Source organism: Podarcis vaucheri, assembly GCF_965113315.1.
Source record: "Podarcis vaucheri genome assembly, chromosome: 4".
NCBI classification, from domain to species: domain Eukaryota; kingdom Metazoa; phylum Chordata; class Lepidosauria; order Squamata; family Lacertidae; genus Podarcis; species Podarcis vaucheri.
In genome coordinates, this window is record NC_138762.1 from 23,636,328 (window position 1) to 23,656,158 (window position 19,831).

At 45.8% G+C, this 19,831-nt stretch overlaps 1 protein-coding gene across 1 annotated transcript in view; it reads right to left on the reverse strand.

The window, feature by feature from the left end:
• Positions 1 to 8,591: 8,591 nt before the first annotated feature.
• Positions 8,592 to 19,831, reverse strand: part of LOC309531575 (uncharacterized protein) — a 102,076-nt gene continuing 90,836 nt past the window's right edge. Inside the window, exons 4-7 of the mRNA XM_082221166.1 lie at positions 18,819 to 19,091; positions 11,875 to 12,055; positions 9,685 to 9,782; positions 8,592 to 9,024 (exon numbers count right to left, since the gene is read on the reverse strand). Coding sequence (XP_082077292.1) covers positions 8,733 to 9,024; positions 9,685 to 9,782; positions 11,875 to 12,055; positions 18,819 to 19,091 — 844 coding nt within the window. The 3' untranslated portion in view covers positions 8,592 to 8,732. The remainder of the gene's footprint in view (positions 9,025 to 9,684; positions 9,783 to 11,874; positions 12,056 to 18,818; positions 19,092 to 19,831) is intronic.

A 19,831-nucleotide genomic window follows, 5' to 3' on the forward strand; every position in this document is an offset into this window, starting at 1 on the left:
GGACCCAGCAGCAGGGGGGAAACAGCTCAGTAAAGGGGGAAGCTAATCAGCGCAACACCAGGGAGAAAGGGGGGCATATGGGGGAATCGGAGATAGGGCTCCAGGACTCTTCACTGGACATCAGTGAGGAGAGCCCAGGTCCTCCGCTGCCCACGTCCTCCCTGTGCAGAAGGCTCCCACACAGTGAGAGGAGGAGGAGACTGGGTATCAAACAACTTTTATGTTGGAAGAGGTTCAAGAAACGCCCACTGACGGATTCTGCCAGCGATTGAGGCAGCCACGATGAGCAAGGGCTGTGCAGTCAGAAAGGTTTAACAAGGAAAATTAGCCTAGAGAGGCACCAGTTTACGCACGAGTAACTCATACCCATTACAATGTGTGGGGCCACTTTAACTAAATTACAATCATACCTCGGGTTACAGATGCTTCAGGTTGCGTGATTTCGGGATACAGACACGCCAAAACCCGGAAGTACCAGAAACACTAGATTGTGCTTTGCACGTGCTCAGAAGCACCTAATCGCAACCCGCGCGTGCGGGTTGCGGATGCTGCGGGTTGCGAACATGCCTCCCACACAGATCACATTCACAACCCAAGAGTCCACTGTAATTCGATATTTAAATTATTGATATCAATAATTGTATTATAAACTGGTATTGTTATAATGAGGCTATTATTGGATTGTAAATGAAAACTAATAAAAATATTATTGGGGGGGGGACTAAAATGTGCATTTCTTACCCACCCTTTGCCCATGCTAAAATGTCTCTCCTATGCAAACTACCTCCATTTCTGTTTTATAGACTTGCAACCCCTCAAAAGAAATGCATATTTAAATACCCTGAAAAGTTTTGCAAAAAGTGAGGTACATTTTCACAAAAAGGGCCTAATACCAAGAGAAGAAGAAGAAGAAGAAGAGGAAGAGTTTGGATTTGATATCCCGCCTTTCACTCCCCTTCAGGAGTCTCAAAGCGGCAAACATTCTCCTTTCCCTTCCTCCCCCACAACAAACACTCTGTGAGGTGAGTGGGGCTGAGAGACTTCACAGAAGTGTGACTGGCCCAAGGTCACCCAGCAGCTGCATGTGGAGGAGCGGAGACGCGAACCCGGTTACCCAGATTACGTGACTACCGCTCTTAACCACTACACCACACTGGCTCTCGTGCAAGAATACTTTGGCTGAATCCCCCCCACCCAGCTCTACTTCACTCAAGTCTGACAGTTGACCAGGCCTACATCATTCTGGCTACATTGCAACCCTTGCCTTTCTTTGCCCTCACTTGGAGTTCTGCTTACCGTCTCACAGCTGCCAATTACTCCACGGGCAGAAGGAGAGAGTCCATAAACTGAGTAAGGAAACATGGATGTGAGCAGGGAATTTAAAGGGTTCAGGACAATGAAATGTAGGAACTCTCTGTCCTGAGCAACACCTCCCATGCTCCACTGATCCATCATGGAGCAGAGCAGGCGGAGAGGACTATGAAGTCCTCCTGGTCCTGTGCTTTCCTCACCCCCATTACCAGTGGCTTTTAGGAAGTTCCTGCACAAGCAGAAGCCATTTGCAAGGGGGAGTGAGGAGAGCTATTGGAAGGGTGAGGACATCATTTCAAGACCAAAGACCAGGACCATACAATTTGCTTTAGAACAGGGTTTGGCAAACTGTCACTCTTCTGCCACATGCGGGTCCTCAGCCTAATTGCCACAAGTCCTCAAGCAGGGAGTTCAGACTTCCAGCAAAAGTGATGTTTCCTTCTCATGGGAAACCACTAGGCATGAAGGAAATGGGGAGGGAGGGCGACACATACAGAAGAGGGTGTCAGAGAGAGGGAAAAGAAGGTGTCCTGTACCTTGATAACTGTAGCTCCACTGTGTGTGTATTTTAGCTTTCTCAAAGAGAGAGTTACAATTCCCTCATCAATCTGTTGTTCAAAAAAGCATTCAGGTGAAGCCATGACAGTTCACTTGGTAGAAATTTGATCTAACTTTGTAGTGTAAATATATCCACAGAATACCAGAACTGCCGAAGTTCACCCTCAGCTTCATAGTACCCTTCAGAATTTTACAGGAAGCCACACTGTGAGGTCTGTTAGAGACCTGCAAAGACCTGTTGGAGGATACAAACAATCATGCGGAAGAAAGGCCAATGTAGAGCTGCAAAGTCTTTAAAAATGTTTATGAGGAGTGGGGAGATGGTGGCATGCGGCAAGCGCTTCCTATCCAGATACAGCAATGACTATCCCTATGAGCCATAAAAATGGGCCAAGATATACCACACTTGGTGCCTTTAGGTTTGGAAAATCAGCAAGCACCACTTCAGCGAATGAAAGCAATACTGCCCACAACTTTTGTTTGAATGGAAGGCACTTAGGGACACTTAGAGCAGTGTTTCCCAACCACTGTTCCGCGGCACACTAGTGTGCCACAGATGTTGCCTGGTGTGCCGCGGGAAAAATAAAAAAATTCGAAAGATATTTTTTTTAAAAGTCAAATTTTCGATTGGGGCGCCGTCACTAGATGACCCCTGGGGTTCCCTCTCTGCGCCTCCCTCCTCCTCCTCCTCCTCCTCCGGGGAGGCCCTTCCTGGCTCTCGGCCAAGGCTTGGCGGCTGCCACTCACTCACTCGCTCGCCCACCCGTCCCTCCATCCCTGCACCCGGCCTCTCCCCCTCCGTCCCTGGCGCGGGGGCTGCCGGGATCCGTAGTCCCCTCGCCCTTGGGCTCCGCGCCTGCGCGGGATGTGTGCGAACTACGTTTCCCAGCGTGGCCTGGCGGGCCTGGCGTTTTGTTTGAAGCGCTCTTCTCCCGGCCATGGAATGAACGCAGCGGCGGCGGCCGGGCAGGCAGGGGCTCTTCCGCGCAGACCCCGCGCAGCCTGCCTGCGCCCCCGTGGAGATCGGGCAGCAGGATGGAGCCTGGGGATCCCCGCGGAGGCGGAGCGGCGGAGGCGGAGGCTGCCCCCCAGGTAGGGCTGCGTCGGGGGGGGTTTATTTTTGCAATGCTGCATCCGCGCCGGAGGGGACGCATCGGACCGCGGGGAGACCCCTTGGCGGGCGTGCAAGGCAATGCATGCGTGCAGGCGTTGCATGGAGTGCAGTGCAATGCAATGGCAACGCGGCGCCCTGCATGCATGCATGCAACTTCCACCGGCGCTCCGGACTTGGCAGGTGAGGGGGGTCCCCAGTGGGTGACAGAGAGAGCCGGGAGGGCGAAGGGGAGCCGGGGGGAGCAGCGCTGCTCCCCGAGCCGAGCCCGGGGGGAAACTTCGGCGTCGTTGCGCCGGGTGTTGGAAGCGGAGGCTGGCGGGGGCCCCTCACCTGCAAAACCTGGTCACCTCTCATATATTTCGTGCATTGCATTCATCGCCCGCTTTCTCCTCCAAGGAGCTCCCGGGGGCGTGCGTGGTTCTCCCCGTGTTACCCTCGCAACAACAGCCCTGCGAGGTGGGTCAGGCGAGTGGCCCAAGGGAGCACCCAGGGATTGTCCTGGCCAGGTGGGGTGATTTGAACCCTGCTCTCTGCCCGGTCTTCGTCCTCATTTAGCCCCCACATGTGCATGACTGTGCATGACTGAGGTTTTCCCCCCTCGTCTTGGCTATGGTGTGAGTCTGTGCTGTTAATTAATGGGGTTCTGCCTTCGGAGAAGATGAGCCAGCCCTCAAGGAGGTGATTATGTAATTTGCTAGCAATTCATGTCCCTCCCGGCGTGACGCTGCGCGCTGACGTCACGGGGCTGTAATGGTGGTGTGCCTCGAGATTTTTTTCATGAAACAAGTGTGCCTTTGCCCAAAAAAGGTTGGGAAACACTGACTTAGAGACATCACCTTGCCAACAAAGGTCCGTATAGTTAAAGCTATGGTTTTCCCAGTAGTGATGTATGGAAGTGAGAGCTGGACCACAAACAAGTCTGATTGCCGAAGAATTGATGATTTTTAATTATGGTGCTGGAAGAGACTCTTGAGAGTCCCATGGACTGCAAGAAGATCAAACCTCTCCATTCTGAAGGAAATCAGCCCTGAGTGCTCACTGGAAGGACAGATCCTGAAGCTGAGGCTCCAATACTTTGGCCACCTCATGAGAAGAGAAGACTCCCTGGAAAAGACCCTGATGTTGGGAAAGATTAGGGCACAAGAAGAAGGGGACGACAGAGGACGAGATGGTTGGACAGAGTTCTCAAAGCTAGTAACATGAGTTGACCAAACTGCAGGAGGCAGTGGAAGACAGGAGTGCCTGGTGTGCTCTCGTCCATGAGGTCATGAAGAGTTGGACACAACTAAATGACTAAACAACAGCAGCAGCAGCAGCAACAACAACAACAACAACAACAACAACACTTTTCATAGAATCATAGAATCATAGAATGATAGAGTTGGAAGAGACCACAAGGGCCATCGAGTCCAACCCCCTGCCAAGCATTTGTTTGAATTTTGTTTGAATGGAAGGCACTTAGGGACACAGGCACTTAGGGACACAGGAGACAAGGAAGCAGACCTGAAAAACATGGTGCCTACTCTGGATGAAAAGCACTCCAACGGAACAACAGCAAGAGCTGCAACAGCTTTAGTGAATGCTTTGAAGGAAGAAATGTCTATGCAATTGATGTCTGTTTGTGCAATGGGACTTTTCGTTTCTTTTCTTCCTCTGCCAGCTCCTCATCCACCCCTAAAAATCTGCTCTGGAGGGTTCCCCAACCCTTTGTAGCACCTTTTGAGGTTCTGCAGGGGATGCAAAGGGAGGAAAGGAAGTCCCATTGCACAAGGGAGTGTTCTCCACTCGAGTACATCCATGACCTTTAATTTCTAAAACAGATTATTGACTCTAGAAAACTGGCTAATCCAAATACCAAAGCTAACTGCTGAAACTAACTGCTGCTTGAAGGCAAGCACTAAAACAAATTGCTGAACTGTCCATTTCACCATTTTTTTGCTGAAATGAATCATTCATTGAAATGAATTTTTATCAGCTTAATCTGATACACTATAACCTTACAGGGCTGGAGGTAGTCTTGTGTCCATTATCCATGATCTTCCTGTTAGATTAACTGCAGTGAGTTATACATGGGATGACTTTGAAAACAGTACAGAAAAATTGACATGCGGTATCAAGGTTCATAAAGGGTTTGTGGACAATTTCACTATATTGCACTAGTGATTTATTGTCTACTCCTTAAATGGCCTAGGAACAGCTTACCTCAAGGATCACCTCTTCCCAGGTCTACTTACCTGGACCCCAATATCATCATCAGAGGCTCTCTTCCAGTGCTCCTGGATACAGGGTCTTATAGGTGGTGACAGCCTAGTTATGAAATGCCTTCCCTGGAACGGCCCACCTGGTGCCATCTTTGTGGTCTTTATTGTCCGAAGTTTTAAAACTGAACCTTTGTATTCATAGGGTTTTTGATGCGTGCTGTATATTTTTTAGTGATGTTGTATATTCATCTTTATATTGTCTTATGCTTCACTATTGAAACTGTTGCTATTTAACACTGGACTGTGGTGGCTGCTTCTATTGAGATATATTTTATTGATTAAATGTGTTTGCTCAGAGCAACACAAAGTGGCTTACAACCAGCCAGCCGTTAGTGCACTTTAGGAAGAAATCCTATGTTTCTTAGAGGGCATCGCCATGTCCCAGTTCTCTTTTGGCAACATCTCTTCCCCCACCTCTTCATTTCACTTTAGGAAGCTGTTGTGCAAACTTCTGGCTTTCTGCATTCTGAGGCCTTTTCCTCCCCTTAGCCAGGTGACCTCTGTATCTTCCTAGGGCTGAGCACTATGGGAAGCAGCTCCTCCTAACCCACTTCTGTCTGCCATGACCACAAGAGGTGAATGTTTCACCTTGTCACCCCTTGTTTGCTCACACACACTCTGACACACATGCTGCCTGTATCTCCTCTTCCTGCTCCTCTCACAGCTGATAAGAAAGGACACACTTATTCTTCATTTCATTTATTTTTTATTGGTGAAGGAACAGAACAGGCAATCAATGAAAGTATGATACTTGCGTATGAGAGAAATAAAAGGAATTCTGAAAGAGTAAATAACATATATAATGTATATTGTTACAAAAACTGGTATTCCGGTGATTCATAAATGAACTTCATTCCATCTTTCAATAAATTTGTCTGGTGAATGTCTTTTTTATTAACCTCTATTTTGCTTGGCCCCTTGAGCCCGTCCTTCTCAATTTCCCAACTTTATTTTCCATCTCTCTTTCTTTCTTTCTTTCTTTCTTTCTTTCTTTCTTTCTTTCTTCCTTCCTTCCTTCCTTCCTTTCTTTCTTTCTTTCTTTCTTTCTTTCGTTCGTTCGTTCTCACTCCATCTGTTGTTTTCGCTTTCTGCATCTGTGCCTCTTCCTGTTTGTCCTCTTCCGGTTTTTGTTTTTGTTTTACTTTAATGGTTTTCCGAAGAGACCCCTGGATGAAGCATTCCAGTCTAACATGATACTTTGATCTGAGTGCTTGGGTAGGTTTGATCATGCACTCAGTTTTCATGATCAAAATGTAAATGTCTGAATTTAAAACTGACATTTAAAAAAATATAATAAAAACATTTCTAATTCCTTCTCTACTTAGAAAAATCCAGAGTTGGATACAGTTCAGTGGCATCATAAATGAAAGAGCAATCCTAAGTTCTGATATTTGCTGTTTGGAGGAGTATAGATGTCCAGCAGTAGGAAGCATGAAGTCCAAGATGTTAAAGGAATGAGGTTGGGGTGGAGCAGAGGAGGCGATGATCTACTAGATCCAAAGCAACTACATTCTGCCAAGAGGGTGGCAGTCTAGGTCACTCAGCTACAACAGCCGTTTACCAGTGAAGCAAACGGAAGAGGGGGAAACTTCTATTCTGGCCACCTGAGCATTTGGGACCACAGATGTGATCATGAATCCACTACTCCACTGCTCTCTAACCATAGTTTTGATCGCTGTGCTTTGGGACGCAGAAAAAAATAACATATCCATTCATCAATCCCTATATGACAGGAGCAGGGAAGCGATTTTGCCCCAAGGGGTAAATTGGAATGTGGCCAATCTTCCATGGGTGGATGGGGCCAAAAGCAGAATAAAAATCCAAATAAATAAATAGAAATAGAAAATAAATAAAATCCACAGGCACACACATAGAGAGAGAAAGAGGCAGGCGGACAAGTATACATATACACATTCAGAAAGCCAGAGATCCCTCTCCCTAAACTTTCAGAATAAAAATCAGCTTTTTACTGCCTTATTTATTTCACCATACAAATGGAAATGACTCTCTGATGAGATTGGTTTTTAAATTTTCTATTTTTGCATGTATTATATTGTAACAACTTCAAAAAAGCCTTCTCATCAGCCAGGAAACTTTTGATCATGGATGGTTCTTAACATATGTACTTGTTCTTGTATTATAATTGATAGAATTGTGCAATCAGGCATGAATGAGTACAGTCAGGGTGACTGTATTGTTTCGTGATCATGTAATTAAAAAACAAACAACCCCTGTAAAAACAACAACAACAAAACCCCAGCTTTTTACTCCCCGGGAGCGAGCAAAGTCTTTTCTCTGGTTTCAGCACTAGAGTATCATTGTGCACAGATTGAAGGTAAGTGAAATGCTGCCTGCACTTTAAGAGTAAAGGCATTTCCAACCTCCTCCACCACACTCCTGGAGTAGGAATATGTGCAAACATTGCCTTCTACTCTCAAATAACAGCCTGAGGCTTATCTCTGAGCTGAGCACTGTCGGGCAGAGTGCTAAAATTCGGGATAAGACTCTGCTTGCACTTTGAGCTCCTGGTGGTGCTTGGTGCCAGGGGTGCCGACTTGAATACAATATGGGGGGAGGCAGGTAAGCTCCGCCCCACATAATTGATCACATGATGCACACCATTAGAATGGCAATGCCCATCAACTTGGGGGGGGAGTGACCCCCTCAAATAGCTTATAGGGGAGGCGAAGGGACCGCAGCCCCCAGGAGTTGGGTGTTATGTGTGGTGCTCAGATTCCTTCAAATTCTCAAATCTTACCGCATGGTGCTTAGATCAGACATAAGAGATCTCTGTGCCTAAGATGGCTAGTGATTGGCAAGTGGGTGTGATTTGTTCAAAGCAACCTCATGGGACAAACTGAGAGGCTGGTGGGCCTGGCAAGATCAGTGGGCTAAAGATATCACACTACGGCTCTAGGATGGTACCCTCTTTAACATTGCACTGGCCTCCCTGTTAGGATACAGTTCCGTTCCACCTTAAATGGTCAGGCATGATTGTTGTGTGCCACATGCCTGTTTACTCCCAGCACTGTTCTCTCTGGAAACTTCCGTTTTGTATATAGCTTTTGTTCCGGCTGTTTTCCTGGACACGAATGCAAGCAGTCATGTTTCTCCTTTGTTCTGATCTACATTGAGTAAAGCTGTAAATATGCTCCCCTGGCTGAATCTTCAGTTGTGGAAACTCTGCAGAAAAGGTGTGCACTGGTATTGGAATGTGTCTGAGGCTCGTGTCGCTAATTGACTGGTGCTGTTCTACGAGAGATGGGGAGATCGTCCAGAGACGATGTGGAGGCCTGCCTGATGGCTTCGTCTCCCTGGCAGTATCCCAACACTCCCATCCAAAACCAATTCATGCAGTCTTAAGGAACTGAGATCAGGAAGGGACAAAGCTCTAAAAGGTACACACAACTCTTTGGTTATGATTTATTGTTAGTTAAGTTCCATGCCAACAAACCATTAGAACACAGGCAGGATGAAGCCCAGGTGATTCAGTCACAGCAGAAGAACCTGACATCATTAAGTGCTGTGCTATCACCTGGAGCTGGAGCCTCCACCTTTGTTTGGATCCCACAGATGGCACCAGCGGTGCAGCGCTTGCTCCACTGGCCATAAGTACCAAAGGTGGGGGACTCGCCCTCCAGTATAACACCATCTCCACAGCTGAACTGGATGTTGTTGGCTGCTGTATCATCAGCTGGCCCTTTTGGGGATTCAACATTCAGAGCGAAGGCAACCAGGTATTCCCTGGGGCATTCCTTAACCTCTGTCCACTCTCCCCACCTGCAGAAAAAAGAAGACAATATGATAATGTCTGCCTCTCTGGAAATACGACCCAAATTGGAATGATTTGCTTTCCACCACGAAAGTCAAGAGGGCAGTTGCCTCGTTAGATTTTTAAAAGGCGTCTTTTGTAGACCTCATCAGGTATAGAGGTAGTAGGGCTGCGTGTTGTGACCCCCTGGAGTAGGTGGATCTGCCCTGTGCCACCCAGGGTCCACCCACACCACACCCTCCCAATCTGCCCCTGGAAGATGGAGCTGGAGAATCTTTAAAGGGGTTTTGAACCCAAATCTTCTGTTAAGAATGGGACTGTTTTTTAAGGTAAGGGTGAATCGGTGCCATGTAGCATTGCTGCTCCTGCCTAACAGATGTAAAGCAGAACAACCTCATTCTGTGTGCTGCTGCTGCTGCTGCTTCATGCTTTTCCTTTCCTTTGTACTCTGTTGTTGCAGCCTCTTTTCTCTATGTTATGTGGGGCTTGGGTTCCTCTGAAATTTGGAAGGCAACCTAGAGTTGGTATCCTTAGAGTCTGAGAGCTAAGAATGAGGATGATAGACCCTGACATTATCCTGCCCTGGTGCTGAAACATAATAGATTTCACCCAACCCCTCACATCAGCCCTTTCCAAGCAACAAAGAGAAAAATCAAGAAGATGCTTACGGTCCGACAGTGGATTGTATAACTCCACCACTACTGCAATGGAGACGGATGCCATTGAGGGAAGTATCATCATCAATCACTCCTTGTTTTCTCTCTGTCTGGTGCAAATGAGAGAAAGAGACTGCAATGAAGCTGTTTTTGCAAGCTAGGACTCTGTTTTATATTCCTTCTTGAAAAATAAAAGTACAAAATTACAAGTGCACAGAGTAAGACCAGGCCCAAAAAAACAAGAAACAAGAAATGCTCATCAATGGTTCCTCTTCATCCTGGAGAAGAGGGACTAGTGGGGTGCCACAGGGTTCTGTCTTGGGCCCGGTCTTATTCAACATCTTTATCAACGACTTGGATGATGGACTCAAGGGCATCCTGATCAAATTTGCAGATGACACCAAACTGGGAGGGGTGGCTAACACCCCAGAGGACAGGATCACACTTCAAAACGACCTTGACAGATTAGAGAACTGGGCAAAAATAAACAAGATGAATTTTAACAGGGAGAAATGTAAAGTATTGCACTTGGGCAAAAAAAATGAGAGGCACAAATACAAGATGGGTGACACCTGGCTTGAGAGCAGTACATGTGAAAAGGATCTAGGAGTCTTGGTTGACCACAAACTTGACATGAGCCAACAGTGTGACGCGGCAGCTAAAAAAGCCAATGCACTTCTGGGCTGCATCAATAGGAGTATAGCATCTAGATCAAGGGAAGTAATAGTGCCACTGTATTCTGCTCTGGTCAGACCTCACCTGGAGTACTGTGTCCAGTTCTGGGCACCACAATTCAAGAAGGACACTGACAAACTGGAACGTGTCCAGAGGAGGGCAACCAAAATGGTCAAAGGCCTGGAAACGATGCCTGATGAGGAACGGCTAAGGGAGCTGGGCATGTTTAGCCTGGAGAAGAGGAGGTTAAGGGGTGATATGATAGCCATGTTCAAATATATAAAAGGATGTCACATAGAGGAGGGAGAAAGGTTGTTTTCTGCTGCTCCAGAGAAGCGGACACGGAGCAATGGAGCCAAACTACAAGAAAGAAGATTCCACCTAAACATTAGGAAGAACTTCCTGACAGTAAGAGCTGTTCGACAGTGGAATTTGCTGCCAAGGAGTGTGGTGGAGTCTCCTACTTTGGAGGTCTTTAAGCAGAGGCTTGACAACCATATGTCAGGAGTGCTCTGAGTGTGTTTCCTGCTTGGCAGGGGGTTGGACTCGATGGCCCTTGTGGTCTCTTCCAACTCTATGATTCTATGATTCTATGATTCTATGAAATAGTACCCATGCAGAAAACAAAACGGAAAAAAGTTATTGTGTATGTTACAAAGAGGGGTGGGTGTTATTGTAGTTAATCAAACTAGTCTGAATTTTCCAAAGTAGTAGCTTGCAACATGAATAAGCAGTTATCTGTTCATAATTACATGTCCCTAATTGTGAACAAGTATTACTGGTTCTGGATTGAGATTTACATTCTGAGCTGCATCAAAAGACAGTAGCTTTTTGGGGCAACCAGTCCAATGGGCCCCAAGTAAGCAAACTTAAAAGGAAAAAAATGATCTTGCTAATGGCTGCCCTAAGGCATCCTTAATCACTCTCTTATGTCTGCATATGCTGCAGCGGGTTTCCTCCAGTATGTGAAGTTAGGGTTGCCATATTATTTAAAGAAGTAAGAATCCTAACAAAAAAAAGTTGTTGAGCTTTTTGGAGGAAAGTTGTTGAAATCCTGGACATGGCATGGAAAATCTGGATTTATGGCAACCCTACTAGAAAGCACCAGAACTGACCTGGGCTGGTTCCACATTTACAGTTTAGTCTGTATTTTCCAGTTGGGCTCTCACTTTTCAGGAAGATAAAACTGACCACAATATTGGCAGCTCATTGCACTCCAAACTTTTCTGTATCCTTGTCCCTTTTTTCCTCCAGTCAATCCAGATTCATGGTAGTTTTCTTTTATGTAAAATGCAATTCACTCTAAGCCTCTCCAGTGTAGATTGACAAAGTGGCATGGAGACTTTTTAGAGCTATTAAATCTTTAAGCATGGCAGTCAAAACTTCAAAGCACCTTGCAGGCAGCAATATGCAGGCAATGGGTTCAGAAAGAAAGATGGGAAGTAACTTAATATATATATATATTATATTATTGTGACTATTCCTTGGGATCGGGGTATCAAAAAGAAGATATAGATAAGCCTTTACCTTCAGTGAGAATCCGTATGCATGTCCTTTGGGACAGAATTCAATTTTTCCCCATTCTCCCCACTCCCCGCCATTGGGCACAATGAGGATTGAATTATAGCTTCGATGTCCTGCCTCACAGAGGTGGTAGGTGAGGAACAAGAAGACCACAACACTGGTAGAGAGCTCCATGGGAGGTGGACTGCACCAGATCAAGCTGCAAAAACTGAGTGGAAGAATAACAGCCTTGAGAATTTATTCCCCAGAAAGTGTGGTTCTCTCTTCTCTGCTCAAAATCTTCCTGAATCTTGTTTTCCCCCCTGGAGAGAAGTGTGATTACTTCTGGTTGATGAGTAAAACCAATTAATGACTTTTCTGACTACACTTCTGATTTCAATACAGTGGTGCCTCGCAAGACGTAATTAATTCGTTCCGCGAGTTTTTTCGTCTAGCGAATTTTGCGGTCTGCGAAGCACGAAATCCCATAGGAATGCATTGAAATTCAATTAATGCATTCTTATGGTCAAAAAAAGTCCAAACAAAGCCAAATTTGGTACAACAAGAGTTTACTAAGTGCTCTTTAAAGTCACACATACTGTAAAGAGCATTTCAAAAATTGAATGAACAATAAATTAAGTTTCTAAACATGACAGAAAAACATTTAAAAATCAACAAAGTGTACAGTACATTTTCTAAGACTCTGGGGGACAACTTGAAGAAGGTTCCTCTTCCACGCTTTGCTTTTTGCTGAAGAACCCCCTCCTCAACTGTTCCCCCAGCCACCCACCACACAGAAATTCAAATTCAGAATTTTTTTAAAAAAACAGCAGAGTGGCCCAATGGTCACAGAAAATCATAAAAATGCAGGAAAAAAACACACAAGCTTCCAGATTCTTGCAAACCCCTCCCCAACACCAAGTCCTTGAATTCCAAACACCCCAACCCAAAATCCAACCCCCCCAAAAAAAAAGTTTTAAAAGTTTAAAAGAAGTTTTGGAAAAGCTTCAAAAATCACCAAAGTCTTCAAAAACCTCAAAAAAGGCTACCACACCGCGTTCTATGAGTTGCTCCTCGAAGTCAAGTCGCAACTGTATTAACGGTGTTAAGAAAAAGGAAACAAACTTGCAAGACGTTTTCGTTTTTCGTCTTGCGAAGCAAGCCCATAGGGAAATTCGTCTTGCGAAGCAGCTAAAAAAACGGAAAACCCTTTCGTCTAGCGAGTTTTCCGTCTTGCAAGGCATTCGTCTTGCGGGACACCACTGTAGACGTCTCAGAGTTGCTGGACATTGGGGCTAGATCAATTCCTCAAACAGAAAGGCAAGGCAGGATGGCAAGAATTGTGCCACATTGGTAACCGCTGATGTAAGCTAACTAACTAAAATGTGCAGCTTCTGGTTCTGTTCTGCATTAATGGAGGAAGATCCCACGACAGCAAAAGATTGTTGGTGAAGGAAAAACAAAGATGATTGAGGGTAATTATCCTTGCAAATTACCCCCAGGGACAGGGAGAAATAGGATTCACTCACAGTTCATCTCTTTACCCAGGCTCCCGCCAGGGAGGTGCTGAGTGCAAAAGCACATTGCCTGCAGAAAACCCTCCAATGCTGCCATTAAGAAGCAGAGGTTATCATTGGATTGTAATTGAAAACTAATAAAAATATTATTTTAAAAAACTAACTAAGATGTGCATTTCTTACCCACCCTTTGCCCTTGCAAAAATGTCTCTCCTATGCAAACTCCCTCCATTTCTGTTTTATAGACTTGCAACCCTTCAAAAGAAATGCATATTTAAATACCCTGAAAACTTGTGTGGAAAGTGGGGTACACTTTTCACAATAGGGCCTTATCCCAAGAGCAAGAATACTTGGCTGAATCCCCCACCCAGCTCTACTTCACTCAAGTCTAACAGTTGACCAGGCCTACAACATTCTGGCTACATTGCAACCCTTACCTTTCTTTGCCCTCACTTGGAGTTCTGCTTACCGTCTCTCAGCTGCCAATTACTCTACGGGCAGAAAGAGAGAGTCCATAAACTGAGTAATGAAACATGGATATGAGCAGGGAATTTAAAGGGGACAGCATAATGAAATGTAGGAACTCTCTGTCCTGAGCAACACCTCCCATGCTTCACTGATCCATCATGGAGCAGAGCAGGCGGAGAGGGCTATGAAGTCTTCCTGGTCCTGTGCTTTCCTCACCTCTATTACCAGTGGCTTTTAGGAAGTTCCTGCACAAGCAGAAACCATTTGCCAGGAGGACTGCAAAGAGCTATCGGAAGGGTGAGGACATCATTTCAAGGCCAAAGACCAGGACCGTACAATTTGCTTTAGAACAGGGTTTGGCAAACTGTCACTCTTCAGCCACATGCGGGTCCTCAGCCTAATTGCCACAAGCCTGGAGTTCAGACTTCCAGCAAAAGTGATGTTTCCTTCTCATGAGAAACCACAAGGCATGGAGGAAATGGGGAGGGAGGGCAACACATACAGAAGAGGGTGTCAGAGAGAGGGAAAAGAAGGTGCTACCACTCAGTGGATTTGTAACTGGCTGACTGACCGAACCCAAAGGGTGCTCATCAATGGTTCCTCTTCATCCTGGAGAAGAGTGACTAGTGGGGTGCCACAGGGTTCTGTCTTGGGCCCGGTCTTATTCAACATCTTTATCAACGACTTGGATGATGGACTCAAGAGCATCTTGATCAAATTTGCAGATGACACCAAACTGGGAGGGGTGGCTAACACCCCAGAGGACAGGATCACACTTCAAAACGACCTTGACAGATTAGAGAACTGGGCCAAAACAAACAAGATGAATTTTAACAGGGAGAAATGTAAAGTATTGCACTTGGGCAAAAAAAATGAGAGGCACAAATACAAGATGGGTGACACCTGGCTTGAGAGCAGTACATGTGAAAAGGATCTAGGAGTCTTGGTTGACCACAAACTTGACATGAGCCAACAGTGTGACGCGGCAGCTAAAAAAGCCAATGCACTTCTGGGCTGCATCAATAGGAGTATAGCATCTAGATCAAGGGAAGTAATAGTGCCACTGTATTCTGCTCTGGTCAGACCTCACCTGGAGTACTGTGTCCAGTTCTGGGCACCACAATTCAAGAAGGACACTGACAAACTGGAACGTGTCCAGAGGAGGGCAACCAAAATGGTCAAAGGCCTGGAAACGATGCCTGATGAGGAACGGCTAAGGGAGCTGGGCATGTTTAGCCTGGAGAAGAGGAGGTTAAGGGGTGATATGATAGCCATGTTCAAATATATAAAAGGATGTCACATAGAGGAGGGAGAAAGGTTGTTTTCTGCTGCTCCAGAGAAGCGGACACGGAGCAATGGAGCCAAACTACAAGAAAGAAGATTCCACCTAAACATTAGGAAGAACTTCCTGACAGTAAGAGCTGTTCGACAGTGGAATTTGCTGCCAAGGAGTGTGGTGGAGTCTCCTACTTTGGGGGACTTTAAGCAGAGGCTTGACAACCATATGTCAGGAGTGCTCTGATGGTGTTTCCTGCTTGGCAGGGGGTTGGACTCGATGGCCCTTGTGGTCTCTTCCAACTCTATGATTCTATGATTCTATGGTGTCTTGTATCTTGATAACTGTAGCTTCACTGTGTGTATATTTTAGCTTTCTCAAAGAGAGAGTTACAATTCCCTCATCAATCTGCTGTTCACAAAAGCATTCAGGTGAAGCCATGACAGTTCACTTGGTAGAAATCTGATCTAATTTTGTAGTGTAAATATATCCACAGAATACCAGAACTGCTGAACTTCACCCTCAGCTTCATAGTACTCTTCAGAATTTAACAGGAAGCCACACTGTGAGGTCTGTTAGAGACCTGCAAAGACCTGTTGGAGGATACAAACAATCATGCGGAAGAAAGGCCAATGTAGAGCTGTAAAGTCTTCGTTTATGAGGAGTGGGGAGATGGTGGCATGAGGCAAGCGCTTCCTATCCTGATGCAGAAATGACTATCCCTACGAGCCATAAAAATGGGCCAAGACATAGCACACTTGGTGCCTTTTGGTTTGGAAAGTCAGCAAGCACCACTTCATGAATGAAAACAATATTGCCCACTACTTTTGTTTGAATGGAAGGGACCTTGGAACACATCCGGACAAGGAAGCAGACCTGAAAAACATGGTGCCTACTCGGGATCAAAAGCACTCCAACGGAACAACAGCAAGAGCTACAACAGCTTTAGTGAATGCTTTGAAGGAAGAAATGTCTCTGCAATTGATGTCTAAACAGGAGCATATGAATACATGGGTGGACATTCTGGAAGCAAATTCTGGGAATATTTAAACAAAGGTGGAGGATAATGAAACAATGAACCATTCACATGGACATCGGAAATCTGTTTGTGCAATGGGACTTTTCGTTTCTTTTCTTCCTCTGCCAGTTCCTCACCCCCCCCCTAAAAATCTGCTCTGGAGGGTTCCCCAACACTTTGGAGCACCTTTTGAGGTTCTGCAGGGGATGCAAAGGGAGGAAAGGAAGTCCCATTGCTCAAGGGAGTGTTCTCCACTCAAGTACATCCATGACCTTTAATTTCTAAAACAGATTATTGACTCTAGAAAACTGGCTAATCCAAATACCAAAGCTAACTGCTGAAACTAACTGCTGCTTGAAGGCAAGCACTAAAACAAATTGCTGAACTGTCCATTTCACCATTTTCCCCCTGAAATGAATCATTCATTGAAATGAATTTTTATCAGCTTAATCTGATACACTATAACCTTACAGGGCTGGAGGTAGTCTTGTGTCCCTTATCCATGATCTTCCTGTTAGATTAACTGAAGTGAGTTATGCGTGGGGTGACTTTGAAAACAGTACAGAAAGTTCTGCGTGGGGTATCAAGGCTCTTAAAGGGCTTGTGGGCAATTTTAATATATTGTACTAGTGATTTATTGTGTACTCCTTAAATGGCCTGGGAGCAGCTTAACTCAAGGATCACCTCCTCCCAGGTCTACTTACCTGGACCCCGATATCATCATCAGAGGCTCTCTTCCAGTGCTCCTGGATACAGGGTCTTATAGGTGGTGTCAGCCTAGTTATGAAATGCCTTCCCTGGAAAGGCCCACCTGGTGCCATCTTTGTGATCTTTATTGTCCGAAGTTTTAAAACTGAACCTTTGTATTCACAGGGTTTTAGATGTGTGCTGTATATTTTTTAGTGATGTTGTATATTCATCTTTATATTGTCTTATGCTTCGCTATTGAAACTGTTGCTTTTTAATGCTGGAATGTGGTGGCTGCTTCTATTGAGATATATTTTATTGATTAAATGTGTTTGCTCAGAGCAACACAAAGTGGCTTAAAACCAGCCAGCCATTAGTGCACCTTAGGAAGCAATCCTATGTTTCTTAGAGGGCATCGCCATGTCCCAGTTCTCTTTTGGCAACATCTCTTTATTTCACTTTAGTAAGCTGTTGTGCAAACTTCCAGCTTGCTGCATTCTGAGGCCTTTTCCTCCTCTTAGCCAGGTGATCTCTGCATCTTCCTAGGGCTGAGCACTATGGGAAGCAGCTCCTCCTAACCCACTTCTGTCTGCCATGACCACAAGAGGTGAATGTCTCGCCTTGTCACCCCTAGTTTTCTCGCACACACTCTGACACACGTGCTCCTCTCACAGCTGATAAGAAGGGACACACTCTGCCAAGAGGGTGGCAGTCAAGGTCACTCAGCTACAACAGCCGTTCACCAGTGCAGCAAACGGAAGAGGGGGAAACTTCTATTCTAGCCACCTGAGCATTTGGGACCACAGATGTGATCATGAATCCACTACTCCACTGCTCTCTAACCATAGTTTTGATTGCTGTCCTTCAGGACTCAGAAGAAAATAACATAACATATCCATTCGTCAACCCCTATATGGCAGGAGCAGGCAAGCAATTTTGCCCCAAGGTGTAGATTGGAATGTGGCCAATCTTCCATGGGTGGATGGGGCCAAAAGCAGAATAAAAATCCAAATAAATAAATAGAAATAGAAAATAAATAAAATCCACAGGCACACACATAGAGAGAGAAAGAGGCAGGCAAACAAGTATACATACACACATTCAGAAAGCCAGAGATCCCTTTCCCTAACCTTTAAGAATAAAAAACAGCTTTTTACTCTTCAAGAGCAAGCAGAGTCTTTTCTCTGGTTTCAGCATTGTGCATAGATTGAAGGTAAGTGAAATGCTGCCTGCACTTTAAGAGTAAAGGCATTTGCAACCTCCTCCACCACACTCCTGGAGTAGGAATATGTATAAATGTTGCTTTCTACTCTCAAATAACAGCCCAAGGCTTATTTCTGAGCTTAGCACTGTTGGGCAGAGTGCTAAAATTCGGGATAAGAATCTGCTTGCACTTTGAGCTCTTGGTGGTGCTTGGTGCCAGGGGTGCCGACTTGAATACAATATGGGGGGAGGCAGGTAAGCTCCACCCCACATATTTGATCACATGATGCACACCATTAGAATGGCAGTGCCCATCAACTTGGGGGGGGGGAGTGACCTCCTTAAATAGTTTATGGGAGAGGTGAAGGGACCTCGGCCCCCAGGAGTTGGCTGCTATACTTGGTGCCCAGATTCCTTCAAATCCTCAAATCTTACCGCATGGTGCTTAGATCAGATATAAGAGATCTCTGTGCCTAAGATGGCTGGTGATTGGCAAGTGGGTGCGATTTGTTCAAAGCAACCTCATGGGACAAACTGAGAGGCTGGTGGGCCTGGCAAGATCAATGGGCTAAAGATATCGCACTACGGCTCTAGGATGGTTCCCTCTTTAACATTGCATTGGCCTCCGATCCAAAACCAATTCATGCAGGCTTAAGGAATTGAGATCAGGAAGGGACAAAGCTCCAAAAGGTACACACAACTCTTTGGTTATGATTTATTGTTGGTTACGTTTCATGACAACAAACCATTGGAACACAGGCAGGATGAACCCCAGGTGGTTCAGTCACAGCAGACGAACCTAGCATCATTAAGTGCTGTGTTATCACCTAAACCTGGAGCCTCCACCTTTGTTTGGATCCCACAGATGGCACCAGCGGTGCAGCGCTTGCTCCAGTGGCCATAAGTACCGAAGTCGGTGGACCTGCCCTCCAGTACAGTCCCATCTCCACATGTGAACTGGATGTTGTTGGCTGCCGTATCATCAGCTGCCCCTTGTGGGGCTTCCACATTCAGAGCGAAGGCAACCAGGTAGCCCTTGGGGCATTCCTTAATCTTTGTCCACTTTCCCAACCTGGAAAAAGAAAAAAAGACAATATGGTAATGTCTGCCTGTGGAGAGAATCAGAACCTACAGGGTTAAGAGGTTCTGTGTGATGTCTTACATTCTGAGGCGTGGTTGAGTATACTGAGGGGAGTGTTTCCTGAGTTCAGTTCTGGTTTCGCTTTTGCGGAGAGAGGACGCAAGATGTGTGCGTTGTCGCCCGGAGAGATTTAAGAGCTGTTTTACTACACGAATAAAGACTTTTAGAAGATAAGGAAGACACCGTGCGTGCTGCCTGATTTATGTTTACACACATGCACAGCAACAGTTTCTCGCTGCATGCACTCTGCCCCCCTGCCTAGGTCAGCTTCAGGCTTCCGAGCAGAGCTGCCCAGGGGAAGCGCTGGCTGGACGGCAGGGCAATTTGCCAAGAGGCCAATACTGCCTCTCTGGAAATATGACCCAAATTGGAATGATTTGCTTTCCAACACGAAAGTCAAGAGGGCAGTTGCCTCCTCAGATTTTTAAAAGTCATCTTTTGTAGACTTCATCAGGTATAGAGTGTCTACCAAACCTCAACTTCTAAGTAGGGCTGTAGGTGGATCTGCCCTGTGCCACCCAGGGTCCACCACACCCTCCCAATCTGGCCCTGGAAGATGGAGCTAAAGAATGTTTAAAGGGGTTTCAAACCCCAATCTTCTGTTAAGAATGAGGTTGTTTTGTAAGGTCAGGGTACATCAGTGCCACATAGCATTTGCTGCTCTTGCCTAA